At 37.4% G+C, this 27,490-nt stretch overlaps 1 protein-coding gene across 13 annotated transcripts in view; it reads right to left on the bottom strand.

The window, feature by feature from the left end:
• Positions 1-27,490, bottom strand: part of PAM (peptidylglycine alpha-amidating monooxygenase) — a 285,194-nt gene that overhangs the window by 92,721 nt on the left and 164,983 nt on the right. For all 13 annotated transcript variants that reach the window (XM_028493105.2, XM_024120931.3, XM_024120939.3 and 10 more), the window contains 2 exons: positions 23,825-23,882; positions 11,834-11,921 (listed from right to left, as the gene is read on the bottom strand). In XM_028493105.2, the coding sequence (XP_028348906.1) occupies positions 11,834-11,921; positions 23,825-23,882 (146 nt within the window). The remainder of the gene's footprint in view (positions 1-11,833; positions 11,922-23,824; positions 23,883-27,490) is intronic.

Here is a 27,490-nt window from a genome sequence, read left to right as displayed (position 1 = left end):
TAGTTATACTTACTTCACAGAGTTGTTCTATAAAGTAGATGATATAGAAATGAAAGCACTTCATAAACCTCAAAGCACTATACCAGGGTTCTGCATTATTTAACAAAACATTCACTTTATCTAAAGACTCACTGTTGAGAGGCAGTGTTATATGGTCAAAGGAGCACAGGCAGAAAGACATACCTGGAGTTGAATCCCACAACCTCCCCTTAATAGCTGTGTATCTTGGACATGTACATCAGCCCTCAAAGGCCCAGTTTCTGTGTGGAAACCTCTCTGATGGGGAGTGGTGGTGGTAATACGTGTAAGGCACCCAGCACAGTAACTAGCACGTTGGTATCTATGTGGTAGATCCAATTTCACAAATGGTAAGCTGCCTGACTCCAAACCACACATATTTTTCCCCATTACACTACATCTCTTAGTTGGTTCTGTTATATAATTTGACTTGTTCAAAACACTGTTGGGTGACATTTTCATGTTGCTTTTATACATTTGTGTTTTGAGAAACTGCCACCAAGCAAGGTCAGAGTCAGGAGTTTAGGCAGATCTGAAAGGTCTGAGGACTGTCAAGGACAAGGACAAAAATAGCTCCTTGGCCGGGAGGTTGGCTCACACAGGAGAAAAAGTGCATTGCCCATGGCCTGGAAGGGAAGTGAAGGCAGACCGTGGTAGCTTCCTAAACAGGTTAGAAACTGAGCCTAGAAACCTGGAGAAACTGAGTCTAGAAACCTGGAGAACACCCAGGCCATGTCAGAGGCAGGGACTCCTAACATGCTTCCTGCTTACAGCCTGAAATGGTGGGAGAGGATAGGCAATAAGTGCAGACAACAGTTATTCATCTGAATAAAGGGCCAGGAACCAGGAGGTCCCTATAAGGTTACATTTAGCAAATGCTCTAGCTTCTCTAAATCAGGCTGTAGAAAGAAATTGGGTAATGTGCAATGTAAAGCACATCAACCAGTGGTTTCTTACTGTTCACTGTCCAAAACGATATACTTATGATGCAGGATCATTAGCATGTGAGACGCGTGCGTTGGAACAAACGTCTGTGACATCCTTGTGCCAAGTGTGCTAAAAAGCTTGGGGTATTGGACAGTACACAAAAGCAGAATTTCCCTCCTTGGCCTCATGCTATAATAGTTTAAGAAACGAGATTGTCAGATGCGATGAACTTGGTATCTCACTGCTGTGAGCTACTAAAATTTAAAGATCTTGATGGCAATTTTCATAGCTTTCAACAAAGATCATAAATATACAAGTGCTTAACAGCAATGTGATGACAGTCTTAGGTTAAACAAGATAATTGCTTCCTCTGGTATGGAAGTCAATTCAGTGTATGACTAGAAAGAACCAGAATGAAACATAACAGAGAAAACTGGTTTAGTAAAATTTTCTAAGCTACATATTTGATTGTGTCATTTGCTGGCACAAATTCTTTCAAATGCCTCCCAAAAATAACACTAAAATAAAATTTAAACATTGTAGTATAACACATGAGGCTTTTATGATCTGGGCCCCTGTTATATCCCCAGAAAAAAAAAAACACCCTTTTCAGTCAGGCCAAGTTGCTGCCAGTTTCTAACCTCTCTCTTCTCCACTGTTCTCTTTCTGGAAAACCCCTTCTCCAACTCTCTGCCTGACAACCTTGTTCTCTCCTTCTCATTCAAGATTCACTTCAAGTCTTCCTCCTCAAGGAAGCTTTCTCTGATGCCCGTCCCACCCAACTTGCATTCTTTAACCATAGCACGCATCCTAAGTATCAGCTTGCTTATCTCCTCTCCAACCAGACTGTGCAGACTTTGAGGTTTGGGTCATATCTTTCACCCTGTCCTCCCAGCACCTGCAACCCTGCCTGGCATTTAGCAAATATTCAAGAAATGTTTGGGGAAGTTAACTTCTAAATACATTTTTAACTTTTTATATACAAACACTTAAATAACTGAATTGGCCCAAGTTTTATTGTACTGTCAAGTATAACATTTAAAAAAATTTTAGTTAAAAAGTTTTAACTAAGGGGCTTCCCTGGTGGCGCAGTGGTTGAGAGTCCGCCTGCCGATGCAGGGGACACAGGTTTGTGCCCCGGTCCGGGAGGATCCCACATGCCGCGGAGCGGCTGGGCCCGTGAGCCATGGCCACTGAGCCTGCGCGTCCGGAGCCTGTGCTCCGCAACGGGAGAGGCCACAGCAGTGAGAGACCCATGTACCGCAAAAAAAAAAAAAAGTTTTAACTAAAATATTAAATGACAATAAATTTGAATTATCATTTTCCTGGAATTCTGTACAAATCGGCTCATACTCACTCTTACAAGACATTGCAAGTAGGTTATACTTTACAGCTGAATAAGCTCAGAGACTTTAAGTAACTTTGAAAAGGTCACACAGCCAAGCCATGATTCAAAGCTCTGGCTGTCACACTCCCTTATATCTCTATTCATGAGACTGACTTACAGGCAGAGACTTCATGGTATTATACGAAGATCAGCTTTGATGATTACTCTCATACCTGAACTAAGTTGCAATTCGAGTATGCAATTCTAAAATCAAATTTTAGATAAAATAAGTTCTTATTTGCGAAGAGACAATGTTTCATGCTCTCAGCAGGTCTGGTAAAAGAAGAGCTCCAAAAGCAAACTTTGATTTTAAAATCCTGTTTTATAATTTTAAAAAAATTGTATAAAACTCAAGGCTGAGTAAATGATGACTCACTGGAGGGCCCTGGGATACTGAAACTCATTCTAAAACTTAATGAGTGAGAGGACTAAGTGAAGAGGAAAAACAAGAGGCCAAGAGAAATGAGTCCTACAATGGATAACATAAAGGAGTGGCAAAGAACATTTGGACAAACTCTCCGCATCTTTTCATTTTCAAATTTCCATTTCCCATTTTAAATGGAAACAGTATCACATTTTCTCCACATAAAATGACCAACAGAATAAAGATAGTATTGCATATGTTGGCTTTCCAAACAGTGTCTTGTAAAAATAGTGAGAATTTTTACTATTCTTATTGAGAAGAAGAGTATTAAGGCTAGGAAGCAAAGCAACCCTTGATCAACGGCTCTTGTAATTTCAGGCCTCATCGACCCGGTTTCTTATTCTTATAATTCTAGCAGCTTCTCCTAAAGGCTTGTCTACATTAAGCCAATTAATTGTGAAAAGATTCACATAGCTCCCTAGTGGTTTCTTAGTATTCATAGCAAAAATGATGAGAATTAACATTTGAAAATAAAACTACTCTGGATTCTTGGACCTTTGCTATAGAACCTTTTCACCTCTAATCTATGGGGAAACCATTCAGATGGCATGAATATTTCCAGACTATGCCAAGCTCTGAAAAGTGCTAGCCTGTCATTTTGAATTATCCAAATAGAGCATGATTGACTGTTAAAGTACTCCTCTGGTTCTATCTGTGAAAGGTTAGTTAAAACCCAAGGTTACTCAGAGAAAATCAGAACTGATAAGTCATTTCTTCTTTGGTCTGAAAAAACTTGTTTTAATAAAATTGTCATGCCCTGAAGTTAAGTCTGTACAGTCTTAAATTACAAGTTTAATGCATTAAGCATCTAACAGAATCACAGGAAAATTAATCCAAAGTCAGAAAGTTTCTTTAAGAAACACACGGCCAGAAAAGAGGGAGGCCCGCATACCAAAAAAAAAAAAAAAAAAAAAAAAAAAAAGAAACACACATAAAAATCAATGGCATATGTGGAATGTCCTTACTTTTCAAAATTACATCCAGCGTGAGTCAGGTATTCAAATTTCATTAACTGCTCTATAAACCCATAGAACACATTTTCCAATCCAGACAAATCCTATGTGAATTTCAATGCAATGTGTATGCATTAACATAGTAATTAGAAGGATACTTAATGGGAAAGCTAAATAGGAGAGGTGATTAAAAGGAACCAGCCTGAAAAATAGCACCACAATATCTAGGCATCATCCTCACTCCCCACCCTACCCCTCTCCACCAACAGATCAGAGAGGCTCTAAAGTCTACAAGAGCAGAAGGTATATCTGTTTTGTTCACACCAAATTCTCAGTGCCTAAGAATGCCCTTGGTACGTACTGGATGGTTAATAAATATCTTATTAATAAACGAATAAAGAGAATAGTTACCGTTTATTAAGTACTTCTATGTGCCAGGCACTGCACCAACCATATTACTGACATCCCCTCACTTACTCTTTGTGATGGTCCAATCAGGTGGGATTAATAGCCCCATTTTATAGATGAGGAAACAGACCAATACAGATTAAATAATTTGACCAATGTTTATTACAACTATCAAGTAGTAGAACTGAGATTTGAACCCAAGATGCTCTGATTTCAAAGTTCTGGCTCTATATTAAATGTTACAGCACTGCGCTATAACACTGCCATCCTATTTAACATAAATACTCATCTTGTGAGAAAATAATAATGTTCAAAATTATGTAATGCTGGTTTCTGTTTAAACTCTCAAAATGGTTACAACCATGCCATTCTATTTTATTAAAGTTGACACTAGTCCACTAAGAATTGGTCAGTTGCTAAGGAACTCCTATCAACACCTCTATTACAGGCACCTAAAACTTAGACAAGGAATATGATCATTGGTGACCAGAAGTTAGAGCAAGATGCCAACTATATTTTAAGGAAGATTCTTTATACCATTCAGATATGCAATATAATAATATGAATCTATTACAATATTAAAGGAGAAAAAGGAAATGGATGCAATTAATTTTAGCCTAGCAGTAATTCATGTCTAAACTTTGCTGCTACACTCAAAGACACATTTTATAGTGCTTAGAACAAGGGATAGCACAGATTTTGAAGACTGTGTTACTTTTATTTGTACTGACGAGGAATTTATGTATGTTAAACTTTAGAAGTTTCATTATGGCAGAAGAAACAGAGGGGATTGCAGAAGACATGCTGTGAATCTTGCTGTATAGTGTATGGATGACAGGTAGTTAGGATGTGGAGGCGGTGCATAAAGGCAGTGTATGCAAATACCATTCTCAACCAAAGAATCATTATCATCATAAGGGAGGTAACAAAGCTGTAGACTTTTCTGGAAAGTGATATCACCCTAAAAAAAAAAGTCATTTAAATGAGTAACCAAGCAGGGTGTCTCACATACAGGACTCTCTCTCTCTCTCCCCCCCCCCACCTCTCTCTCTCTCTATATATATATTTATATTTATATTTATTTATATATTTTAGCTACTTTTCTCTTTCCCCTCATCAGCATCTGTAACCCTGTGAAGACAGTGGCATTTTAAAAGACACAGCAGGTGGTTAATAAATATAAGCAGTTGAAAGGGATCTTAGCTAAAGCTTCATAGGATGGTAAAGCACTACTGCTTTAGCTTGAGAATGATTCCAAGTTAGAACAGCTGGAAACAGCCTCATTTAACCAGGTGGGATTCTTCTTTTCAAAAAAGATTCAACAACCTGTAGAAGCCCCCTCAGATTTGTAAACAATAGATGGTCATAAGCATCATTAGAAATAGTTTCCAAATCAAATATTAATTAATAAGACTGAAAACAATAATTTTAGCTCTGCATAGATTTTGTCAAAGTACAAGATGTAATACAGAAGAAGCCCATTCACTTTAATCACCCAGTATTGTGAACACACAATCTTGGGGCTTGCAGTCATAAGTTGCCTTAAGCCCTAAGTCCTGTGCTCAGCAGAATAGAAAGTGCATAAGACTATACAATCTCACATCACAAAGATAAAGTGCTCCAGAATTACTCCAAATGCCAAAACAATGTGTATAAACAAAACTATGATTTTCAAAGCTTGAAACTCTGAGTAGCTAACCACTCATTATTTTAAAAAAATGATTGTTACAGTCAGAATAAAGAAAGGTATTCATTGAATAGATAAATGGATATTTCAATTTCCAAGGTCTCCTAAAATTTAGTGTATTTTCATGGAGAGCAGGAATAAATTTTTAATATCTAAATTACCTAGTTTTCAGCACCTCATTTCCCTACTGACTCCAAAAAGCCACAAACAGCATCTGCTCAGTTATGGCTCATATTCAGCCAACAAATATGGGGAACTTAGAACTGCTACACCTTGACTTAAGTCTGCAAGCACAAATGGAGTCCAACAAACCGTGCTATTGCTATGCTTGCTCCAATCCTGGTGCTATTACTTTCCCTTGGTGCCTAGATGCAGTAATTGTCTCCTCCTTTAAAAGCCTGGGAAAGAAGGGATGAGACTTAATCTGACAGGTACTGCTGCCTTCCTGACATGGGCCAGCAGAGCTGCTGCTTTTCCATCAGCTGGTCCTTATTTGCATCCTCGAGAGGTCTGTTAATTTAGAATTGAGCACCAGGCCCACTCTAACTAGAAAGGGACCACCCCACAGTATATTAAAAGGTTCACATCGATGTATGCAATTTAAATGCACATGCATATAATTAACTAGACACATTACCAGTGTGAGCTGCTAATTTGGAATGAGACACAAAAGACTGGATGGAATATGTGGAGAAAAAAAAAACTTTAAAATTAAAATGACTAAATAATGAAAACTGCTTCATGCTGTGTCTACTATTTTCATGTAAACTTAATATAACTGTAAATATATTTTAATGAACAGTAGAAAGAGGCAATTACAAAGAGCAAAGGAGGGCAGCACAACAGTGAAACATCATCAGAATAGCTCTTTGCCATCATATTAAAAGTGCTGCCTAAAGACAGGGGATGAATTATAACTTCATAATTTCAGGGGAAAAAAATGTTTACTTTATTACAGACACACACCTATTTGCCAACTTGCTGGCAATGAAAACAGAAAACTAAAGTGAAAACGGGGAAATCCTAGCTAACAGAAAAGAGAGGAAATCTGAGCTTTACGCTTTGGTTGTTCACACAAAAAAATTAATCAATAGTGAATCTAAGAAAGAAATGGAAAATTTTATTCGAGCCAAACTGAGGTTTATAAGCTGGGAGAACAGTCTCTCAGAGAGCTCTGAGAACGGTTTGGAAAAGGTCAGTATATATGTGATTTTGGTGCAGGGCGTATGTGCACTCAAGCACACATCTCAGTAGAAGGTTGCTGCTACTCACAAGGAACAGAAATCTTAGTTAATGGTTTTAATGCTTTTCTAACTATGGGAAGATGCAAGAAACTTAGTCCACAAAAGTTTCTCCTGAAAGTGTCTATCTGAGGGCCAGTTTTGCCAGTCTTCCCAGAGCACAAAGTGCTTCATCGTGACCTTCACCCTGAACTCCTTTCGGGGTGTACTGTAGGTCAGCAACTGCAGTGGCTAATGGCTTGACTCTTGTAGAACTGGATGGTGGGCAACACTCCCTACCTTACAATTCCTTCTCTTTCAGTCTTAATTTCGACCAAAGTTTGGGAGGCATTTCGTGACCAATTTGTCCCATGTTGCTAGGGATGCTCATTCCCAGACCAGGCAAATATTTTGTTGACAGGCCACTCAATGTGCTATTACTGGACTGGGTCCTGTTAACAGTAGCCAAAAGCCTCTGGACCATCTGCCTTACTAAGCTGTTATGGTCCAGGATATGGTTTCCTCTTGCTGCTTTTTCCCATATCTGGAGTTACACTATTACAATCATTGATCTTACAGGACTATATATTTGGTCAATGGTTTCAAGTTGCCTAATCATCATTAATTTTATCTGAGGTTCAGTCACATATTTGGTAGCGTAAGAAACAATTATCTTGTAAAATAGGCAGAATACAAATAATACTGCTAGTGACATGAATAAGGTCACAGGTAAGTATTTAAGCTAAGGACTTACATTAGGTGTAGCCCAGCATCTCCCAGATTGTCTGACCACTCAGTTCTGCATCAATCTCTACCGTTAAGGAAAATGATAATTGCCACTGTACATAAAGTTTACCAAAGATGTCTGCACGTACAAGGTGAGTGGTGGGTCATCGTGAGCCCTGACAGGATTGAGAAAGGAATGTTATCTTCTAAAGAAGTACACGGCTGTTGCCATAAGAAGAAAAACTGATCTTTATGATTGACCAGATATTTCTGTCACTGGGGAGGTCTGATTAACACATAATGCAGATGCACAATGCACACGAGAGGGGAGGGAGGAGACCAAAGGGCAGAGAAAAAAATTTATGTTTAAATTTTTCTTGTCTTGCCTTAAAATGTGAATTTTTAATCTCATCATGGTGTTAAAATATCCTCTTTGCTTTATCTTCTTTCACTAAAACAGCTTTGTATTCTCAAAATGATTTCCTTAGGGTGTGAATGAGTTCTTGATACTCTGACACATCAAAAGCCACTCCTGGTATCATAGCCAAAAATATATGTGAAAGTCTGGGAATCTTCATTTAAGTACTGTCTGTATCATGGAGCAACTGAAGAATAGATTTGCAACTATAAAATGAGTGTGATAAAGTCCATGACTCAATGTAGAAAAATAATGCAAGGCTTTTGACACTGATAGATTTTTGTTATTAGTGTTTTAATTCAGGTGGGAGGATAAGAGGCTAAGCAGTCGGAAGACATCCGCTGACTGTCTCCAGGGCTGAGCCTGAGTGACATCAGGGGTAGGGAGTAGAGGATGTTTCTGTGAAGCAACTGAAAAGTTCAGCCCATGAAATATGCTGTGAGCTCTAATGCTTTAAAGAGGCATGGATTTTGCCAAATATTGGGGGATAAAAAGCCTATCCCATTTTAAATGGAGTATAAGGCTGGACTGTGAAAGCCAGGTCACTAGAACAGTTTTACTTAATGTACATTTACTAGTTTGCATATTGAACAGATCCTATATATGTAGTGAAAAGATCCTACTTTTAAATGTTAGATGAACACTTTCAGCTGGTTAAAGCATCAATTATTGTCCTTGGTGTACGGTTATAAAGTCGATTATAACTACTCTATAGATTAACAGGGAATATATGCTGCAAGGCAGATTTTTAAAATCCATTTTAAATGACATGGGTATAGGGACTTCCCTGGTGGTCCAGCAGTGAAGAATCCGCCTTCCAATGCAGGGGACGTGGTTTTGATCCCTGGTCAGGGAACTAAGATCCCACATGCCGCAGGGCAAATAAGCCCGTGCGCCACAACTACTGAGCTCTCACCCCTCAACGAGAGAGCCCGTGTGCTGCAAACCACGGAGGCCACGCACCCTGGAACCCGCACGTCATAACTAGAGAGAGAAAATCCACGTGCCACAACTAGAGAGAAGCCAGCATGCCACAATGAAGACCCCACCCCACAACGAAAGACCCTGCATGCCTCAAAAAAGATCCCACGTACAACAACTAAGACCTGAGGCAGCCAGAAAAAAAATAAAGAAAATAAATAAATAAAATAATTTTTTAAAAAAGTAAAATGACATGGGTATAATGTCATTAAGAATTCTAATTATTCAGTGATGCAACTCAATGGCAAAACACAGTGGCCTGTCTGCTTGAGGTGAGTTAACAAATGCAACTCACTCATGTCTCCAACTCCTAATAAAGATGTCTTTCCAATCTGACTCAGCATTTGTATGCAATTTATATTCACAGAATTATGGAATTTTAGAGCACAGAGGAGTTCTATAAATGACCTAGTGTTAGTCCCTTGCTAAAATGAAAAAAATCAAGGCCAGCCCACATGGGATCAATAATTTACCCATGGAATCTAGACAGTTAGCTACACATTCACTCTATAATGCTGTCTTTCAAGTAATAATTTTAGCAAAAAAAATACGTGCAACAATTACTTTACTCAAAATTGCTGTTTTCACTCTCACATTTTTCTTTGAATTCTCTCTTTCCCCAACCTGGAAGTCTTTTGGAAATATATTTTACAAACTTAATTTCAAAATAGTATATTTAAGAATATTAATATTTTAAAGGAGGCAACATAATGTGTTTGCTCTGATATTTCCTTAACATGAGAACGGTGAACTACGCTTAGTTCATTGTACATAATTTTTCTTAACAATTAGGGCCATAATAACATTTAAGTGATGTTTTATTTTTTCACTCATTCTCTTGAACCAAGAGAATCTGCTAAAGCAGGATTTAAAAGCTTACATTCCCTCTAGCCATTTTCACTAATTCTAGTTCAAAGGTAAATATTGCTAATTTCACAAGAAATATTTTTAAAACGTAAAGACCAAAATGTGTGATTTGCTGAATAAGATTCAGAAAAGGCTGTCACAGAATAATCTTTTAATGCCAGGATTTTATTTACAAAAATTTACTGAAGAGCAAAAACAGGAATGTTGATATCAAAGGGTATTAACTGTGATTTGCTGACTCCATTTTTATATAAACCCAGTCATGTGAGCTGAGTTCCCATGTGATACGCCCCTTTCATCAAATAACTTAAGCCTATTAACAAATGCTTTGATGGTACTTGGTCCATGGAGATTTCCACTAATTGCCCTGTGCTTTTAACACTTCCAAATACATATTACAATTGTTTATTATAAAAATGACTAGAAAGCAGTCGCTGCATGCCTCGAATCAGCCTGATGAATATTAGGATGCACGGAGAAAGGTCCATCAGTCTACATGATCATGCAGGGGCAGGACCACAGAACAGATCCCTTTCCAATGCAAAGCAGGACACACCAGTCATTCTGGATTGTTAAATATGTAACAGTGATTCTGCCTATAGGTGCAAAATATGAGGCTTAAAACACATGGCTGTTTTCAAAGATCACTGATCTTCATGAACTACCAAAGAATAAAATGAAAGGGAAGATCTCAAGCCATAATTATGCTGTAAGCTTCTGGGGGTAGAAAATTATTTATCCTAGAACATCCCACAGCACCTGCTGCAGTTCTGGCATATAACAGGCATTTAATAGATGTTTATTGATTGTTCAAGACATAATATTAAGATTCACTGCAGTGATTAAATTCTAAAACTGCAACAGTTACTTGAATAAGTGGGAGGCACTGTGGTAAAAGAGAAATAACTTTAGATTTGGAATCAAACAAACCAGGGTTCAATCCTGGTGTGACACCAACCAGCCATGTTACCTTGAGCAAGTCACTGAATCTTTGAGCTTCAGACTCCTTGCCTGTAAAGTGGGGACAATAATACCACCTTTGCAAAGACGTTAGGCTAAATTTTAATTTTCATTTTAAATGGGGTATACAGATCACCTAGCACAATGTCTGGGATAAAAGAGTACTCAGTGAACAGATCCGTGTTGCTCTTTGGGTTGAATCATGAACTTAAAATAAACATCAGGGCTTCCCTGGTGGCGCAGTGGTTGAGAATCTGCCTGCTAGTGCAGGAGACACGGGTTCAAGCCCTGGTCTGGGAAGATCCCACATGCCGCGGAGCAACTAGGCCCGTGAGCCACAACTACTGAGCCTGCGCGTCTGGAGCCTGTGCTCCGCAGCAAGAGAGGCTGCGATAGTGAGAGGCCCGCGCACTGCAATGAAGAGTGGCCCCCACTTGCTACAACTAGAGAAAGCCCTCACACAGAAATGAAGACCCAACCAGCCAAAAATAAATAAATAAACAAATGTGGGGTTTAAAAAAAATAAAAAAATAATAAATAATAAACACCAGAGTATCCATTATCTCAATTTCAATCTTTCTTCACAAGCTGTCTCCACCTTGACACATTATCTATGACAACAGACATATATTTATAAACTCAGTGACAAAGACTGATGGCTGTGTTCCACAACAGACTAAGTAACTGTGATAATCAAACCACGACAACCATGTGATGCAAAAGAACAATATTGTTTTCTAAAAAAGAAATGTTCTGCCTATTTACTAATCAGTTGTAAAATACCTGCAGAGATGCAATTTGTACTTATAAAAAGCACATTTTCTCACCCATCTATGTACTATGAACCCATCCCTTACCAGTAATTTTCAGTGGACGCTGGCATATTGCATCCAAAAAGTAGCATATGATGGACAGTATCCATGCTGGCATGGGGTTTGAAGTCAACTGTTAAGAGAAAATGATACATGATCGTCAATATAAGTTATACTTCTGTGCACAAGTGTCACAAGAGACCCCAGCATTCAACATTTCAAGTAGCTGTATAACAAAGATATTTTGATGCTCTTATGACAGAATGCTCTGGTTGTATAAATTATCTTATTCCTTAAGATGAACATGATTTGATAATTTAATTTAGTAGGATAACAAACTATTATATAACAAAAGAGAAAATAATAGGCTGAAACTACACATATACCTACACACACATTAATGAAAGCCCCCTTTTAAAGTGATGAGAGCATAGTGTGGGTGTAAAATGAAAGCTCCAGGCTATGTATTCACAATATATTTCCTTCCAGAATTCGGCAGAGTTCTGAGCACCATACAAAACTGTACAACATTGCACTGAAACAGAAGCCACAGTGAGTGGTCAAAACATAAGCAAAAGGATTCAAAACACAAATTTATTATCATCTTAAAATAACAGTAGCCACTGGATCGTGATATGGAGAAACAAGTTACTAGAAAAGAAAATAAAAGTGGAAAATGTATCTTTACAAAAATACACAAGAAGAAAAATGTCCTGGATGAGTACTGTGCACTTGTTAAAGGGATACTGAAACTTACACATTGTCATTTCTCTTTTTGTCCTAATAATAGTGGTTGAAAGACATTAAAATAAACAAAAGTCAGTTCAGAGGTAGAACAAAGAAAAATCAGGGATAAGTTATATTATTTAGTATGATCAATACCGAGCATGAGCTTTCTTTCCTGGTTTGGGTGTGGCTCATCCCCTTTTGTCCACATTCAAAATGCTGCCCTACCGGGCAGTTTTCAAGTCACCTTTACACATAAAAATGCTAAATAGTCTAAAATGATCTTAAGTCTTGGGTGGGTGCAAAACTGCATATTTTAGCTCTTTTTGTCTATTTGACAAAATTAATAAAACACCTTTTATTGCTGAAATGTGTATCTGAGACATACATATTTACAAAATAAAAGATGTTCTACATTAAACTATATACCACCATGACTTGCATAGTGTGGTTGATCAGAAAACACAAGGTGCCTACTGTGAGCCATCTTGACTCCCAACTTTCATGGAAAATAAAAAGCCTTTCATTTACTGCACTGAAAGTAAGAATTTAAAGCCTAAAAATCACATCTTGAGATTTTCATACTGCTATTTAAAAAACCAACAAACAGAGGTTAGCTGGAAAATGGACTTGATATAACTTGAGGCGTTGTTTTCTGTTACCAAAGAATATAGTAAGCCTAGGAAAGTGAAGAAGACACTTTGGAAGGAAAGAAACAATTAGAAATTACAATAGTTCCCAAATCATAGAAAATCATATCATTACCAAGCCTAAATTTGTTACAAAAGAAATGGAAGAGAGATTCTACCTCCATAGGCTCACTCTCAAGTTGAGTGTGGGATTTCTTTCCCCGCTTCCAGAATCCTCCCAGGGGATCATTCCTCTAAGGAGGCAAATTGAAAAGGCCCTGAGGTGGGAGTACCTAGCCTTTGTCTTTTACTCACTTTACATTTATTTTGGTATGTGATGCCATTTGCTATCTTATATTCATTTTTATCAAATGGCTTCTATCATTCTATGGATGTCTATAACTTTTTGGTCTGATTAAATCTACCTCCCACTCTTTTTTTAAAAAAATATATATATCCCTATGCCAGTCTATGAGGAGCTGTCAAATGAGAGGCTGACTCCTCTGCTTTTTCAGAACCTATGTAGATGATCATAGGGTTCCCATCCCCCTTAGATTCTTTGATTATGGGTGGATTATATTAATAGATTTCCCATGATTGAATCATTCTGGGAGTTTTGGTAATAAACCAACATGGCCACGTGCATTTTATCAAGAATTAAACTGTTGGATGAAAAACAATGTGAGTTCAAGGCATCAGCTAAAAATCCAGGTGTAATGATCCAGCAGAAGATTGGAATTCCATAACTCTTATTCAAGGAAGAGGTCAGAGAATTACATATTTGGGAATCACTCAAAGATTGAACCCTGAAGCCATGAGGGCAAACAAAAGCACCAAAGGTGATAGTAGGAACCATAGCTAAGGCTCAGGACAGTTTTAGGGAAAGCCCTGAGCTGTCAGGGTCTGTGTAGGAGACCCTAACAGTGTTTTGGGTTTTTTTTATTTTTATTTTTTAATATTAATGCAGTGTGTGTACTGTTGTGAAACAAAGCAAAAACCTTTTTGAAAGAAGAGTGGGCTACCATTAAATTTATTTATTTATTTATTTATTTATTTTGTGGTACGGGGGCCTCTCACAGTTGTGGCCTCTCCCATTGCGGAGCACAGGCTCCGGACGCGCAGGCTCAGCAGCCATGGCTCACGGGCCCAGCCGCTCCGCGGCATGTGGGATCTTCCCGGACCGGGGCACAAACCCGTGTCCCCTGCATTGGCAGGCAGACTCTCAACTACTGCGCCACCAGGGAAGCCCTACCATTAAATTTATAAAGTCAAATATTAAGCAAAAGATTCAGGTAAGGACAGAGAAGAGACCTACTGGGAGAAGAATAGATCATGAAGACAACAACATACAGTCTCTGTGGCTTTTCACTAGGAAGGAAAGCCAAAAGTTTTGCTTGCGCCCCTGCTTATGCAAGAGGATCTTCTCATTGACCTTTGTAGAGGGCAAACATTATTCAAAGTATAACTTCTCTAGCCATTTTCTGATTTTTTTTTCTTATTCTGACATACTATTTTAAGAACCACTTATTTGTTCCACAGTGAACTCTTAGTAGACATGTGTTTTAGTTTCTATAGTGAGAAAGAAATCAATATCTTTAAGTGGTAGTAAAAGAAAATCCCTCAAAGTTCCCTCTCATAAAAACTTATTCTCACTGACTCATACATTCCTCCAGAAACTCAAGATCTAATTTAAATGCCAAGTAAATTATTGGTATAGAGTGAAAACAAACAACTAACCATCTTTTTCATCTCCTAAAGAAAGAGTATAATAAACTATTCATATAATTGTAACTGAAAGTAAAATTCATTGCAAGTTGAAATGAAAAACACGTCCAGCAAAAGAAATGTCATATCAAAATATAAACCTAAACCAAACAGTAGATGCCATAAAATAGAGCAAGGATAAAGCAGGACTTGGACAATTTCATTGAAGGGCCTGCTGCCAGTACTGGGCAGAGGTCAACTGGGAAAAGATTAGGCTGACAGGTCCATTTCCTGGGTTTGTACCACTCCTACTTACTATTCCTGGCTTTGCAAAATAAGACCCCACCCCTAGGGAATAAGAATAATGTCCACTGAGCACAGGACACACAGATAACTATGCTAGAGATTTCAACACTACACAAAATATAATATGGAAAAATATTTAAAAATCACATCTTAAATTCCCCCTTCGTTTTTTTTCTCCCATCATACACCAAAAGAAATAAAGGATCCAAGGGGAAGGGAGCTAGAGGATAATAATGAAAACAACTGCATTTAAGTGTGTGATTCTGACAGGGAGAATAAACAAAGGCAGCCTTGGGATGGTGACAAACAGGCAAAAACCACAGCCTTGTGAGAATGCAAGGGTGTATTATACCCGATAAGATTAAAAGTGCCACTGACTCTTCTAACTCAATAATAAGATGACAGTTGCTTAAGTGGAAATGGTTCTTCAGCCTCAATGGGTGTTAGCAGTTCAGACGGCCTGATGGATAAGACCAGGGAAAATTTTATAGGCAAGTAAGTGCGAGTGAGTCCTGGGGACCAAATACTTTGAAGGACTAAGACTCCAGAAATAGTGACTCAAGCACGTTAATTAAAGGAAATGTGATAATACTGAAAGTGCATAGGTTGGAGGATTTCTCAAAGAATAATGTCATCTGAAATGAAAGACTTGAAAGTACATGTGTGGGTGATATATTGAGCAGAGAGATAACTAGGTCTATTTTCCGGAGTTCTAAGCAAAATTTGTTCTAACTGCATGAGCTTGTCCAGGATTTATGGCTTCTTTTAGCTAACATCAGACTACAATCAGGGCCATAAAATTTTCTAAAAATGTGACCTAGGAGAGAATTTCATTTAGCACTTGGCTTTCTCTCCATTTTTCCCTTCCAAGTGGATGGATATCCAGGTCTGTGTGTCAAATTTTGATGTATCTGCCAGACCTAGGACGTGGAAATATTTCAAAGAACTCACATAGCCAAGTGGAGGAATATGCAATTTAGGAGATATTTATGTACACATATAACCAACCCCCAAAATACCACTGGAAATGGGAGGAACACCCTTTTTAGCCAAAGGAAGGCAGTAAAGAAATACTACAGACCATGGATAATTAACCTATCAAATAAAAAAGAACTGACTTGCAAATGCAAGTTTGAATCTCCAAAACTTAGGCATTCCTGAATTGTTACCTACATATATCATCAGAGAAAACTGTTAACTTTATTTCTTTTTTCCTCTTAGTGGAATCATATTACAGTAAACAGCTTATTTCATATACTGTGGATATTTTTACATGTTATTAAACATTTTTTGTCAAAGATACTTTTCAGCTAGTGCTGTGCATTAGAATTATCCTATGGAGTTTGTTAAAAATACAAGTGCTCAGGGTCAATCCTAGATCAGTCCTGCCCCTTCCCCCATCAATATCTTATTTGAATCTCCAAAAGTTGTTCCAGGCAAGTGTCTCTTCGCAAAATTTCAAAGGTGAATCAGAGGTGATTCTGACAACAGTCAACATTTTCAGTGGCAGTGGCTGAATATATTCTATTACATGAGCATATGCAGAGTTTACTCATCTTAATTAACTTGGGTTGTATAGCTCTTTTAAATGTTCAGAGTAAACAGTAAAAATAAGGTTTCTTTTAAAATGAATTTATAAATGTTTCTGAAGGCAAAAATTAGTTGATCCTTTAGAACTGTTTTATTAAAAGAGATCACTGGAACTCTACATTACATCAGGCAGTTTTAGCTGTATCACCTAAAATCATTTTAGGGCTGAGGTCTGCAGCAAGCATACAAATGGAACCCCTGCTGAGTATGTTAATGTCTGTGATAGAGTCTGTTTTCTAATAATCCTAGTGCTTTCAAGCCATTTTCAATATTGAGAAAATAGAGAGGTGTAAGGTTCAAGAAACAATAATGTAAAAGAGTTGTCATAATTAAAAAAAAATTATCAGTTCCCCAATCTTAATATCACTCCCATAAACATTTCTTTATTTACAAAAAATAAAGATTATACTTCAGAAATCATTCATAGGAACTGAAGATAATGCTCTAAATTGCAATTTAAGTGTAGGCTATGATCAACCTTAATGTTCATAATCTTGCAGTTGGGCGAGAAAAGTTCAGACAAATGTAAAGCTCACAGCAGCGTAGTCCATTTGGCTGCATGTTGAAAACCCACAGCAATGGCATATTATATTACCTTCTGCCGGCTTTCTGCAAACCATAAAGCAATTCTACACTAAAATAAAGACCTCTGCTTGAACATTTTTAATCAGAAAGTTTAATAGAAAAGTTGTCGTTAGCTCTCGCTAGCTTGGACAATGATATACAATTCAGAAAGAATCCTTAACGTGGTTTATGAGGACTTTAAGCTGCTGTCACCAAATTAACCAAGAAATAAGACACCCAAGCAAGGCTATAAATTGAACGCAAATTTCAAGTGAAATAATCCTTACCGCTGAATAAAGGAATTTCAGCACAAAAAGAATTAAACTTCTAGATGAAATACCTTTTAAAAAGGAACTTTCTGGTATATGTCAGAACCAACTAAACAGTCAATAAATAGACGTTACCAGCCAGACTATGCAAGATAAAATAGCATAAGCTTCATTAAGCCCTGTTTTTGTAATGTCATCTCTGTAATATCCCCCTATTAATTTCCCACAGAATCAAATCCACATTCCCCTCTTGCCTTTCCAGAATATCGCGGCAGTCTCCGATCCCACTACATTTCCAACAAGACAACCTCCAACATACACTCTGTGCTCTCACTGGCTGCCCTTCTCACCTAGTAACCATAACCACTAACGTTTACTGAGGGCTTACCCTGTGCGTGGCTCATTTACTGCTCACCACAACCCTATGAGTCTGGTCCTTTCCCCCTCAAACAGATGAGCCTGAGTAACAACCGCCCACGGCCATGCAGCCAGCAAGTGGCGAGGCTCACACGTGTGCCCAGTACGCTCCTTCCGTGCTCATATGGTTGGCAGCTGGAATATCCTCCTCCTTCTGCAGATCCAAATAGACCGTCTTCCCAGACCCAGATCAAACACTGCCATCTCTCTCATGAAATTTTCTCTGACTAAAACAGTTCACACTGGTCTTTTTAGAGCTGGCCACTGAAATTGTCCCCACTGAAATAGCTGAAATGGATACTTCAGAATGACTGTCAAAATACCAAGAACCCCTAGACACTGAAGGATGTTTTACACATCAAACCTGATCCAACCCTGGGCTTTCGGAATTGGCCATTTTCTGGGGAGTGGGGAGGAGTGGCATTTTGACATTATTGCATTAAAACAGCTTTGTCAACATGTCAGTTACTTTTTGGTGACCTCTAGATGCACAGATTTGAAGACATTCCTAAGTCTCAGCTTCATAAAATATAATGAAATGGTTCCTACCCCTCCTCTCTTTTTTATTACCTGACAAAACTCTGAGGGCTTGGGGGGGCTGTCATGTTGGAAATGCGGGTATTTGGGTGACCAAAGGATAGAGGACATTTAAGAAATATGCTGAGACAGAGTGTATAGCAACAGCTTCTACTTCTTGATTATGACCAAGCAAATGAGGTTTTAGCCACTCATCAGAGACCTCCAGTACAGTGTATCTTATTTGTGCTATTTCAGCTCTCTCCAAGTAGCTTTCACTAAAAAACTAGAATAGCCTCGAGTATGGCTGCTGGGAGGTACCCAACGGTCATGTGGAAGTCAGAGACTAAATTATTCATGTTGGAGAAAATCCTAGGTGAAGAGAGAAGTATATGTAGTCAATTAATTGGAAGCAGAAAGGTGACAGAATGATTGCATTGGGATGGGGACTCACACACACAAACACACACACACCCCCTTCTATTTACTGCTGTCAAAGCCATAAAATGTGGATAAATGAGCACTGAACCCTGCCAGACCTTGGTCTTTACAGTCATACTATGTAGCTGACCCATAAGCATGAACAAAATTAGATTGCTTCTGTAATTTTTGAAGTATCCCAACACCACCTTAACATGTGCTTTGTTTAAGACAGGTCACATTTGGAAATATTCAAGTCTAACTGTACAACTCTGCAGTAGGAATTGTTTCACATTCAACAGAGAAGCCCAAGAAAATGAAAAGCAATGAATCATTAGATTAATTTTCATCTATTTCTAAATTCAATGCTTCTATCTGATTTGTATAGTGCAATTTGATAGACAGGGACCTGCCATCATTCACTAAGGAAAAGACACATTTATTTACTGGTCATCCATGTCAGGGAAAGCAAGTGGATGAAGATGACAGTCAAATTTCTTGGCTGAGTGGGCTGCTGTCAGAACCAATTCTTCTGAGTGTCTATAAAACACCTTTTAGACAGCAACACAGTTCAGTGGTCAAATGTAGATTTTATCATACCCTCGCCCATTCCAGTTCTGTGGTTCTTTATTAAAACAACAAACAAAAGCAGTGCTCTAGGGAAAGCTATAATTTTGTTCAGAATATGAAAATTATACTTATCTTCATTATAGTATTTTCTCAAACACCTACTTTAATTCATATTTAATAATTCAGTGCTAACATATAAACACATCAAACATGTTGGACAGGCTTATATGTATATATTACAGGCATATGCACATGAAATTCCATGATAATTGTAATGGTATCTTCTCAAAATTAAGAAATATGTTTATTTAAATGAGTTACATAATTAGTCACACAAGTGTAAAAATTATAAATTACTCAAATGCAATTTTGGCTTTTATCACCATCAAGAGAGTTTGTTTTAGTCCTAATAAGCAGTCTGCCTTTTGTAATTTTCTTCAGAAATTTGAAAAGTAAAAGAAGAAAGTCCTTTTTATATGTTATAACATTTGTATTCTTGTCTTCTAGAATTCTGCCAGGCTGTGATTTCCTTGAATTTGTATCATACTACATCTCCACTGCCTAGCCCAATAACTGGCACACAGCAGAATTTTAAAAGTTTGCTAAACTATTTACAATAGCCAGGCCATGGAAGCAACCTAAATGTCCATCGACAGATGAATGGATAAAGAAAAAGTGGCACACATATACAGTGGAATATTACTCAGCCATAAAAAGAAACGAAATTGAGTTATTTGTAGTGAGGTGATGGACCTAGAGTCTGTCATACAGAGTGAAGTAAAGTCAGAAAGAGAAAAACAAATACCATTTGTTAACACATATATATGGAATCTAAGCAAAAAAAAAGAAAAGAAAAAAATGGTACTGATGAACCTAGTGGCAGGGCAGGAATAAAGACGTAGAGAATGGATTTGAGGGCACGGGGTTGTGGGGGGAAGCTGGGGCAAAGTGAGAGTAGCATTGACATATACACACTACCAAATGTGAAACAGCTAGTGGGAAGCGGCTGCACAGCACAGGGAGATCAGCTCGGTGCTTTGTGATCACCTAGAGGGGTGGGATAGGGAGGGTGGGAGGGAGACACAAGAGGGAGGGGATATGGGGATATATGTATACATATGGCTGATTCACTTTGTTGTATAACAGAAACTAACATAGTACTGTGAAGCAATTATACTCCAATGAAGATCTATTAAAAAAAATTTTTTTAAGTTTGCTGAATTTATGAACAAGTGCCTTTCTTAAAAAACAATTATTCCGTTATATTCAAATGAGTATAATTTAAGACAAAAGAGTAAATTTTCTACTATTCAATATGTTGCCTTATAAAATGGCCAAACAAAACACTTTTTTAGGGTCCACTCATGTATAAGCAAGCAATTACTGAGTCCCTACTATATCCTGTGGCACATATCCTGCTGGCATTCAAAAATTTTAAGGGCACAGATAATGAAAACAGAAGGTATAAAATGATAAGTGTCTTAAGAAAAAAAATGAACAAAGTTTTATAAGTGATTACAAGTCTTCATTTTTAACCATATTTAATCTTATGATAAGGCACCCTGAGACCCAGAATTTCAGACAACGCACAAAAAAGCCAAAATTTCATTCATGGAAAAGCCTTGGTTACCCCACAACTAAAACTATCACTTTGGGAAGTGGGATAAGCTATGTATAATCACCCTCCTAACATAATCTGTATATCCAAGCCCTTTGCCTTCTGCAAATGTTTAAATCTTCATGTGTATTGGGTTTTATTTCATAAAATGGTTTGAGGTTTATTTTACTTTTTGGCAGAACTGACCAGAGTGTTCCCAGTAGGGAATGAAGGTAAGGGAATGAAAGAATAATTGTTTTTAATGTGAGGAAGACAGAGATGTACGATTGCTGTATTTCAGCTCCTTCTATCCATTTGATAACTTCTTCCCTTTATCCCCTGTATCACTATCCCCACACCTAAATCTGTTATGATTTAAATGGCATACATGTAGGGAGCACATATATAGTAAAAGCTTCTTAACCTCTCTGACCTTCTGTTTCTTTTTCTCTAAAATGGCTTAAATACGCTTAGTTTTCAGTATCTTAGTGTCTGGCAAGTCCTCAGTAAATGATGGCTGGTGGTGAGCTGATTACAGGAACAAGCATTCCTATAATAGGACAAACTATTGTCCTAGCACCTGATTAAATCACAGACACAGATGTTCCTGTCTCTGTTTCTCTATATAAAATAGGACAACCTACAGTGCTGTCCTAAGAATTAAAGAGATTATACATGCAAATTTTTCCTTACTTATTCCCTTATATAAATCACTGTTGGTACTTCTCTTTGGTTTTCAATTTTCCAGTTCTATTTTGCCTACACCTAAACTTCTGTGGTTGCTGAATTATGTAAACAACGGTAACCACAAATCTCCTGGGGGTAGTATATTAAAGGACTAACACTGAAAATGAAATAATCATGTTTTGAACAGGTGACAAAATGTTTAGTATTCATGCAATCCTCCCAGCAATAAAGTAAAGAAGAAATACTGAAAATAGTTATAATTATTCTTATAAGATCCTTTAAGGACCTTAGAACTGGAAACAGTTTAATCTTAGATGAGAGTTGCCTAAGGAAAATGGACAAATGTTTAACACCTGGTTGTAATATAGCCCTTTATGTGTTTCCTGTGAATATTTTTCTTGACTGAATATATTGACTTGTACTTTCAATTTTAAGTTATGTGAAAGTAAACACATTTATATGAGGAGAGCAATAACACATTCCAGGATATATATTTATAGGCCTTAGAGTCACCAGCTCTGAAATCATTTACTACTACTACCTCCAGAAACAAGCCAGTAACCTATTAATGTGAGACCTGTAATACTGCTCTGAAACACGACTACCATATTTATACAGGTGTGTAGAGGGGCCTTCTCTTCAAAAACAGGAGGAAGAAAGTCTACTCCTGAACTTGGACAAAGAAAATATAAAATTAGTAAAGAAAAACTTCAGGTACAGTTCCTTTTTATTGGTAAACATTATTTTCTCCTAAGCTATCGAATATGTGGACATGAAATTGAGGAAAGCTTTACTGTTAATATTTAAATTATGAATTTATATCCTAAATCACTTTTGGTGTTACTCAAAGCATGACAATTAGGAACTTAAATTATTTTTCTCCCTTTAAAGTTAAAGTTCAGGATCTGGAAGCACCATACTTCCTAACGTTTTTCCTGGTAATGTTCAATTGTTACACAAAGGAACATGACTCAGGCAATGTTCAACTGCCCAAGGTCTGACTTATTTTTAGGAGTTAACTATGGAGCAAATTTTGTTTAGAGTGTTGATACAGGTTGTATTTTCTGTTGTGACTGCCACCAAAGTGTGTGAAAAAATAGATGCACATTGTTCTGGCTTTGAGGATCTACAATGTATTTTCCTGTGGGGAACACCTCATGAAAGTTCATCCTCAGATGGCCCCAAGGCTACTGTACACATTTTACAATTCATATAATAGCCATTTCAGACAGTCCACTTGAAGATTAGTTTCAAGGGCACAAAGTACAACTCTCATTACCATCACTTTCTCTCCAAAATCAACGTCTCAAAGCAGAAAAACAAGGGATGGGGGCAAATCCATGAATAATTTGCCAATCACATGCCTTCCCTAAACAGTTAAATGTCTGTCATAAGGGATGTTTAAATTAAAACCACCTAGATGAAAACAGATGGTGCTTTGTCACATTTTCTATCTGATTTAAAGGCTCAGCTGGGGAAGGAGCTGTCATTTAAGAGCCCTCTTATTCTATAATATAGACAATAGGACTGAGGTTCCTTCTGTCTTCCCTCCCTCCCTCCCTCCCTCTCTCTTTCCCTTCTTTCCTTCTCTCATTCACTCCTACTTTCATTCCTTCCTATCCATCTACTTGTCTGACAGGTAAAATCTTACATTCCCCAATGCTGATTCTGAGTGCAGTCGATTTATAGCATGAACCAGCAGGTATATAAAGAGTCTGTTGAGTGGAGCGGAATTAAGCATCCAGCCACAGACAGAAAGCCAATACTCTACAACTGGGACCACATGGCCTTGGGAGCCATCGACATCTGCATGCAACTCCTTAACTACTATTACTCATAAGTCTCTCCAGATACAGTTTGTAATCTTGTCTCTCGGTGGCTCACTGGTTTGTTTCTGCATTAGGCATTATAAATGCATTTTTAGAAACTGACAGTAAAAGATTAATATGCTCATAACGATCAAAGAGAACCTTTCACTGATTTCCAATAGCTGCCCTTCCTTCAACTGCCCACCCCTCCACACCATCCAATTAATACTTACTCACGAAGGCTTCCTCATCCATTGGCAAATGCATTGACATGCAGAAGTACGTATCAGACTATTAAAGAAAGAAAGATAAAAAATATGAATTAAACTGCTGCTAGTAAAGAAGAAATAACTTGTAAAAGCATGGGCTCTATGACTGAAAAAGAACTACTGGTCCAGTGAGGTGAAGTTGTCTGCCAAATGCTGGGTGCCAGGTTAATGGAAGGGCTAAGCCTAGAACTTAGGCTCCCTAAACATTTTTCTATGATTCTTTCCTAAACGATGTCAAATCCTACTTATAAAACCAATTATCATGAGTAATATTTCTAGTACTGTCACAGTTAAAAGGCAACATTTTAAATGCTTCTACATAAAGTAAAACAATTCAATGCATTTGACTTTAAAATGGTAGGAGTTAGTTTTGACCATCTTTACTATTTGCATAATTAAATATTTAATTTCTTGAATCACTTTACAACTGCCCAAAATATTAATTAAAAAGATACAATGCGGACTTCCCTGGTGGCGCAGTGGTTAAGAATCCGCCTGCCAATGCAGGGGACATGGGTTCTATTCCTGGTCCGGGAAGATCTCACATGCCACGGAGCAACTAAGCCCATGTGGCGCAACTACTGACCCTGTGCTCTAGAGCCAGCGAGCCACAACTACTGAGCCTGTGTGTGCCATAACTACTGAAGCCCGCGTGCCTAGAGCCCGTGCTCCGCAACAAGAGAAGCCACCACAATGAGAAGCCAGCGCACCGCAATGAAGGGTAGCCCCTGCTCGCCACTAGAGAAAGCCTCCGCACAGCAATGAAGACATAACGCAGCCAAAAAAATAAATTAATTTAAAAAAAGATACAATGAATAAAAGTTGGTTTTAAAATATATTATATTTGGTTGTTCTCCCTTTATTATTTTTTAAAGATTTCTTTTTTGATTTTTTTAAAAAGTCTTTATTGAATTTGTTACAATATTGCTTCTTGTAGCAATTTTGGTTTTTTGGCCCTGAGCCCTGAGGCATGTAGGAACTTAGCTCCCCGACCACGGACCGAACCCATACCCCCTGCACTGGAAAGCGAAGTCTTAACCACTGGACCCACAGGGAAGTCCCTGTTTTCCCTTAGTTTAAAATTTTTATGTAGTGCATTGAAGAAATCAACATTAACTCATTATTCTTTCTTTTCCAGTTATTAGTCTCTTATCAAAATTGCCATTTTCTACTATCAAATATACTAACATCAAGAATTTTTAGTGACAAAAATTGCAAATTAAGGAGAATGGGCAACTGTTGATCTATGTATTCCACTTCCTTAATGGAAATCCATATGTAGTGAAGTATGTGCTATGATTTATAATATACCCAATACAAATAGAGACTGAACTCATTTAATAATTCATACTTCATGGATTATTACTGCACAGTGGTGGAATCAAGAGACTCCACAAACATGGATAGAGATAATCTGGGTTTCTCTAAACCTACTGGTCAGCACCAAAAATTGTGAAATTTGTACTTCTTTTTTCATTTCTGTGTTGGCTGGGAAGCAAGGAGATTCAAATACACATCAAAGAAGTATCTTAAAATTTAAAAAATTACAGAAATATGATTCAGTCTTTATTACTACTTTTATATATACCATTTCTTCTACTGGAACAAATTGTTTCATTTCTTAAAAGGCTTTATAATTATTTAGATTCACTCATTTTGATAAGGAGGAAACAGGCTGGGAAATGTTGAAGGTTGCACAGCAAGAAGGTTAAGCCCCATAAATGCTGGAGATGTGACCTCTGTATCCAAAACCCAATATACTGGGTTTGGAAATACATTGGCAAAATATTGCTTAAAGATCTTACCATGATGTACAAGATTGCTCATAAATATTTTTCCAACCTCTGAATTACTAACATTATAAAACAGACCTACTTTGTTCTAACAGGAATAAGAAATTCAAGATTCCCTTCTAGTTGAACATCCTGAGTTATGAGTAATTCGGGACTGAAAGATATTTAGTGGCAGACTATAGCTGCTGCTGCTACTAATACTACTTCTAGCCAACAGTTATTGAATTCTTATAATGAGCCAGCCATGGTTCTCAATGTTATATATGTATTGTATCATTTAATAACAAAAACAATCCAATATAGACCCAACAGTATCCATAGATACTATTATTAACTCCTTTAAAGACAGTAAGAGTAAAAATTAGCATTTGTTGAGAGCTTACTATGTGTAAGCACTGCTCTAAGTGCTTTACATGTATTAACTCCTTTAATCCTTAAAACACATTCCCATGACACAGGTACTATTATTATCATCCCCATTTTATAGATGAGGAAACTGAGGCAAACCAAGATTAAGTAGCTTTACTATTCATTCTGGCCAAAACCTGGTAATAGGCAGATAGGCTTCTGAACCCGTCTTAGTGCAGTTACTTTAGAAAGCTGGCAATTGTAAATCTTTTCTCTGCCTCTTTGAGTTGTAAATCTTCTATCCAGAACTGTCTTCTCACATCAAGGAGATAGTTCTCAGCCAATGGATGTCCTGCTCTAACTTACATCACTGCCTCCTGTCATAAAGATAGGAGAAGTTTCTTTTTCCTCTGGATAAGTGCCAATCAACAAACCCAGATGGCCTAGTCACATGGACTAACCCCTCCAATCTCCCTCAGTGCCTTTCCCTTAGCACAGCTCAGCCTTTAAAATAAGGTCTCCTGCTTTTTTTTCCAGCAAAGTTGAATTCAGTTCATGCTGGAGCTCCTTCCTTATTTGCAATAGTTTTTATTGAAAAAAATCTGTCGTTCCCACTTTAACTAGTGACCACCTGCACTAACAAATGTAGGAGCTGGGATCTGAACATAGGCAGTCTGCCTAATGCATCACAGATCACTCAAAGCAATATGAACAATTAATGACTTAGAAGCAAATATGAAACAAAAGTAAATTTAAAGTAGCTAAGCATATATTTAAAACAAGAAATGATCCAAAGGAGCCAAAGGTTGCAATGAAATGCAAACCAAACAAGTTCTTTTAAATTTGTACTTATAATTTTGGGGTTTTATTTTATCTTTGATTTTATTATAAGCCACCTCAAGTTATTTTTGGAATAGAGAAGTTATGGGCATAAATAGGTTTGCCAAATTCAGCAAGTTTGTTCTTTTGATTAAAAAAAACCTAAGCACAATAATGGTTACATATACAGAATAAAGAAAACTACTTTTTATACTCAGAATTGATCAGAACCATATTATAATTCTTGCTCTTATCATCAGCTGCATAATTTTAAATGGCAGAACAATCTGGGAATGTCTTTCTTCTATAGATTTATATTTCTTGGCTTATAACTTCTCTAATGATAAGAATGTGTTCAGATTTCAAATGTTTCTGTCCTGTTCTGTTAAAACCAGTTTTTAAAAAAAGAGAAGAGATGACATAGATCCTCCAAAGAATAAAGAGTATCCTACAAAATTATTTTCGGAGAGTCTATATTAGACATTGCATCAGTGGTCTACCATGCACCATCATACTCTGATTTAGGATTTTACTTATGCCCCATTTTCAAGATAAAGAATAATTCTGTTAGAAAAAAAGAAGGTAAAACTCTTCTTTTTAAAAAATGAGCACATTAAAAAATATAGTGTGTATCAGATCAATAATTAGCCTTCAGCTGAAAGCTCTGAAG

Source organism: Physeter macrocephalus, chromosome 8, assembly GCF_002837175.3.
Source record: "Physeter macrocephalus isolate SW-GA chromosome 8, ASM283717v5, whole genome shotgun sequence".
Taxonomy (NCBI): Eukaryota; Metazoa; Chordata; class Mammalia; order Artiodactyla; family Physeteridae; genus Physeter; species Physeter macrocephalus.
The sequence above is the reverse complement of the archived record's forward strand: the minus strand, read 5'-3'. Positions and strand labels throughout refer to the sequence as shown.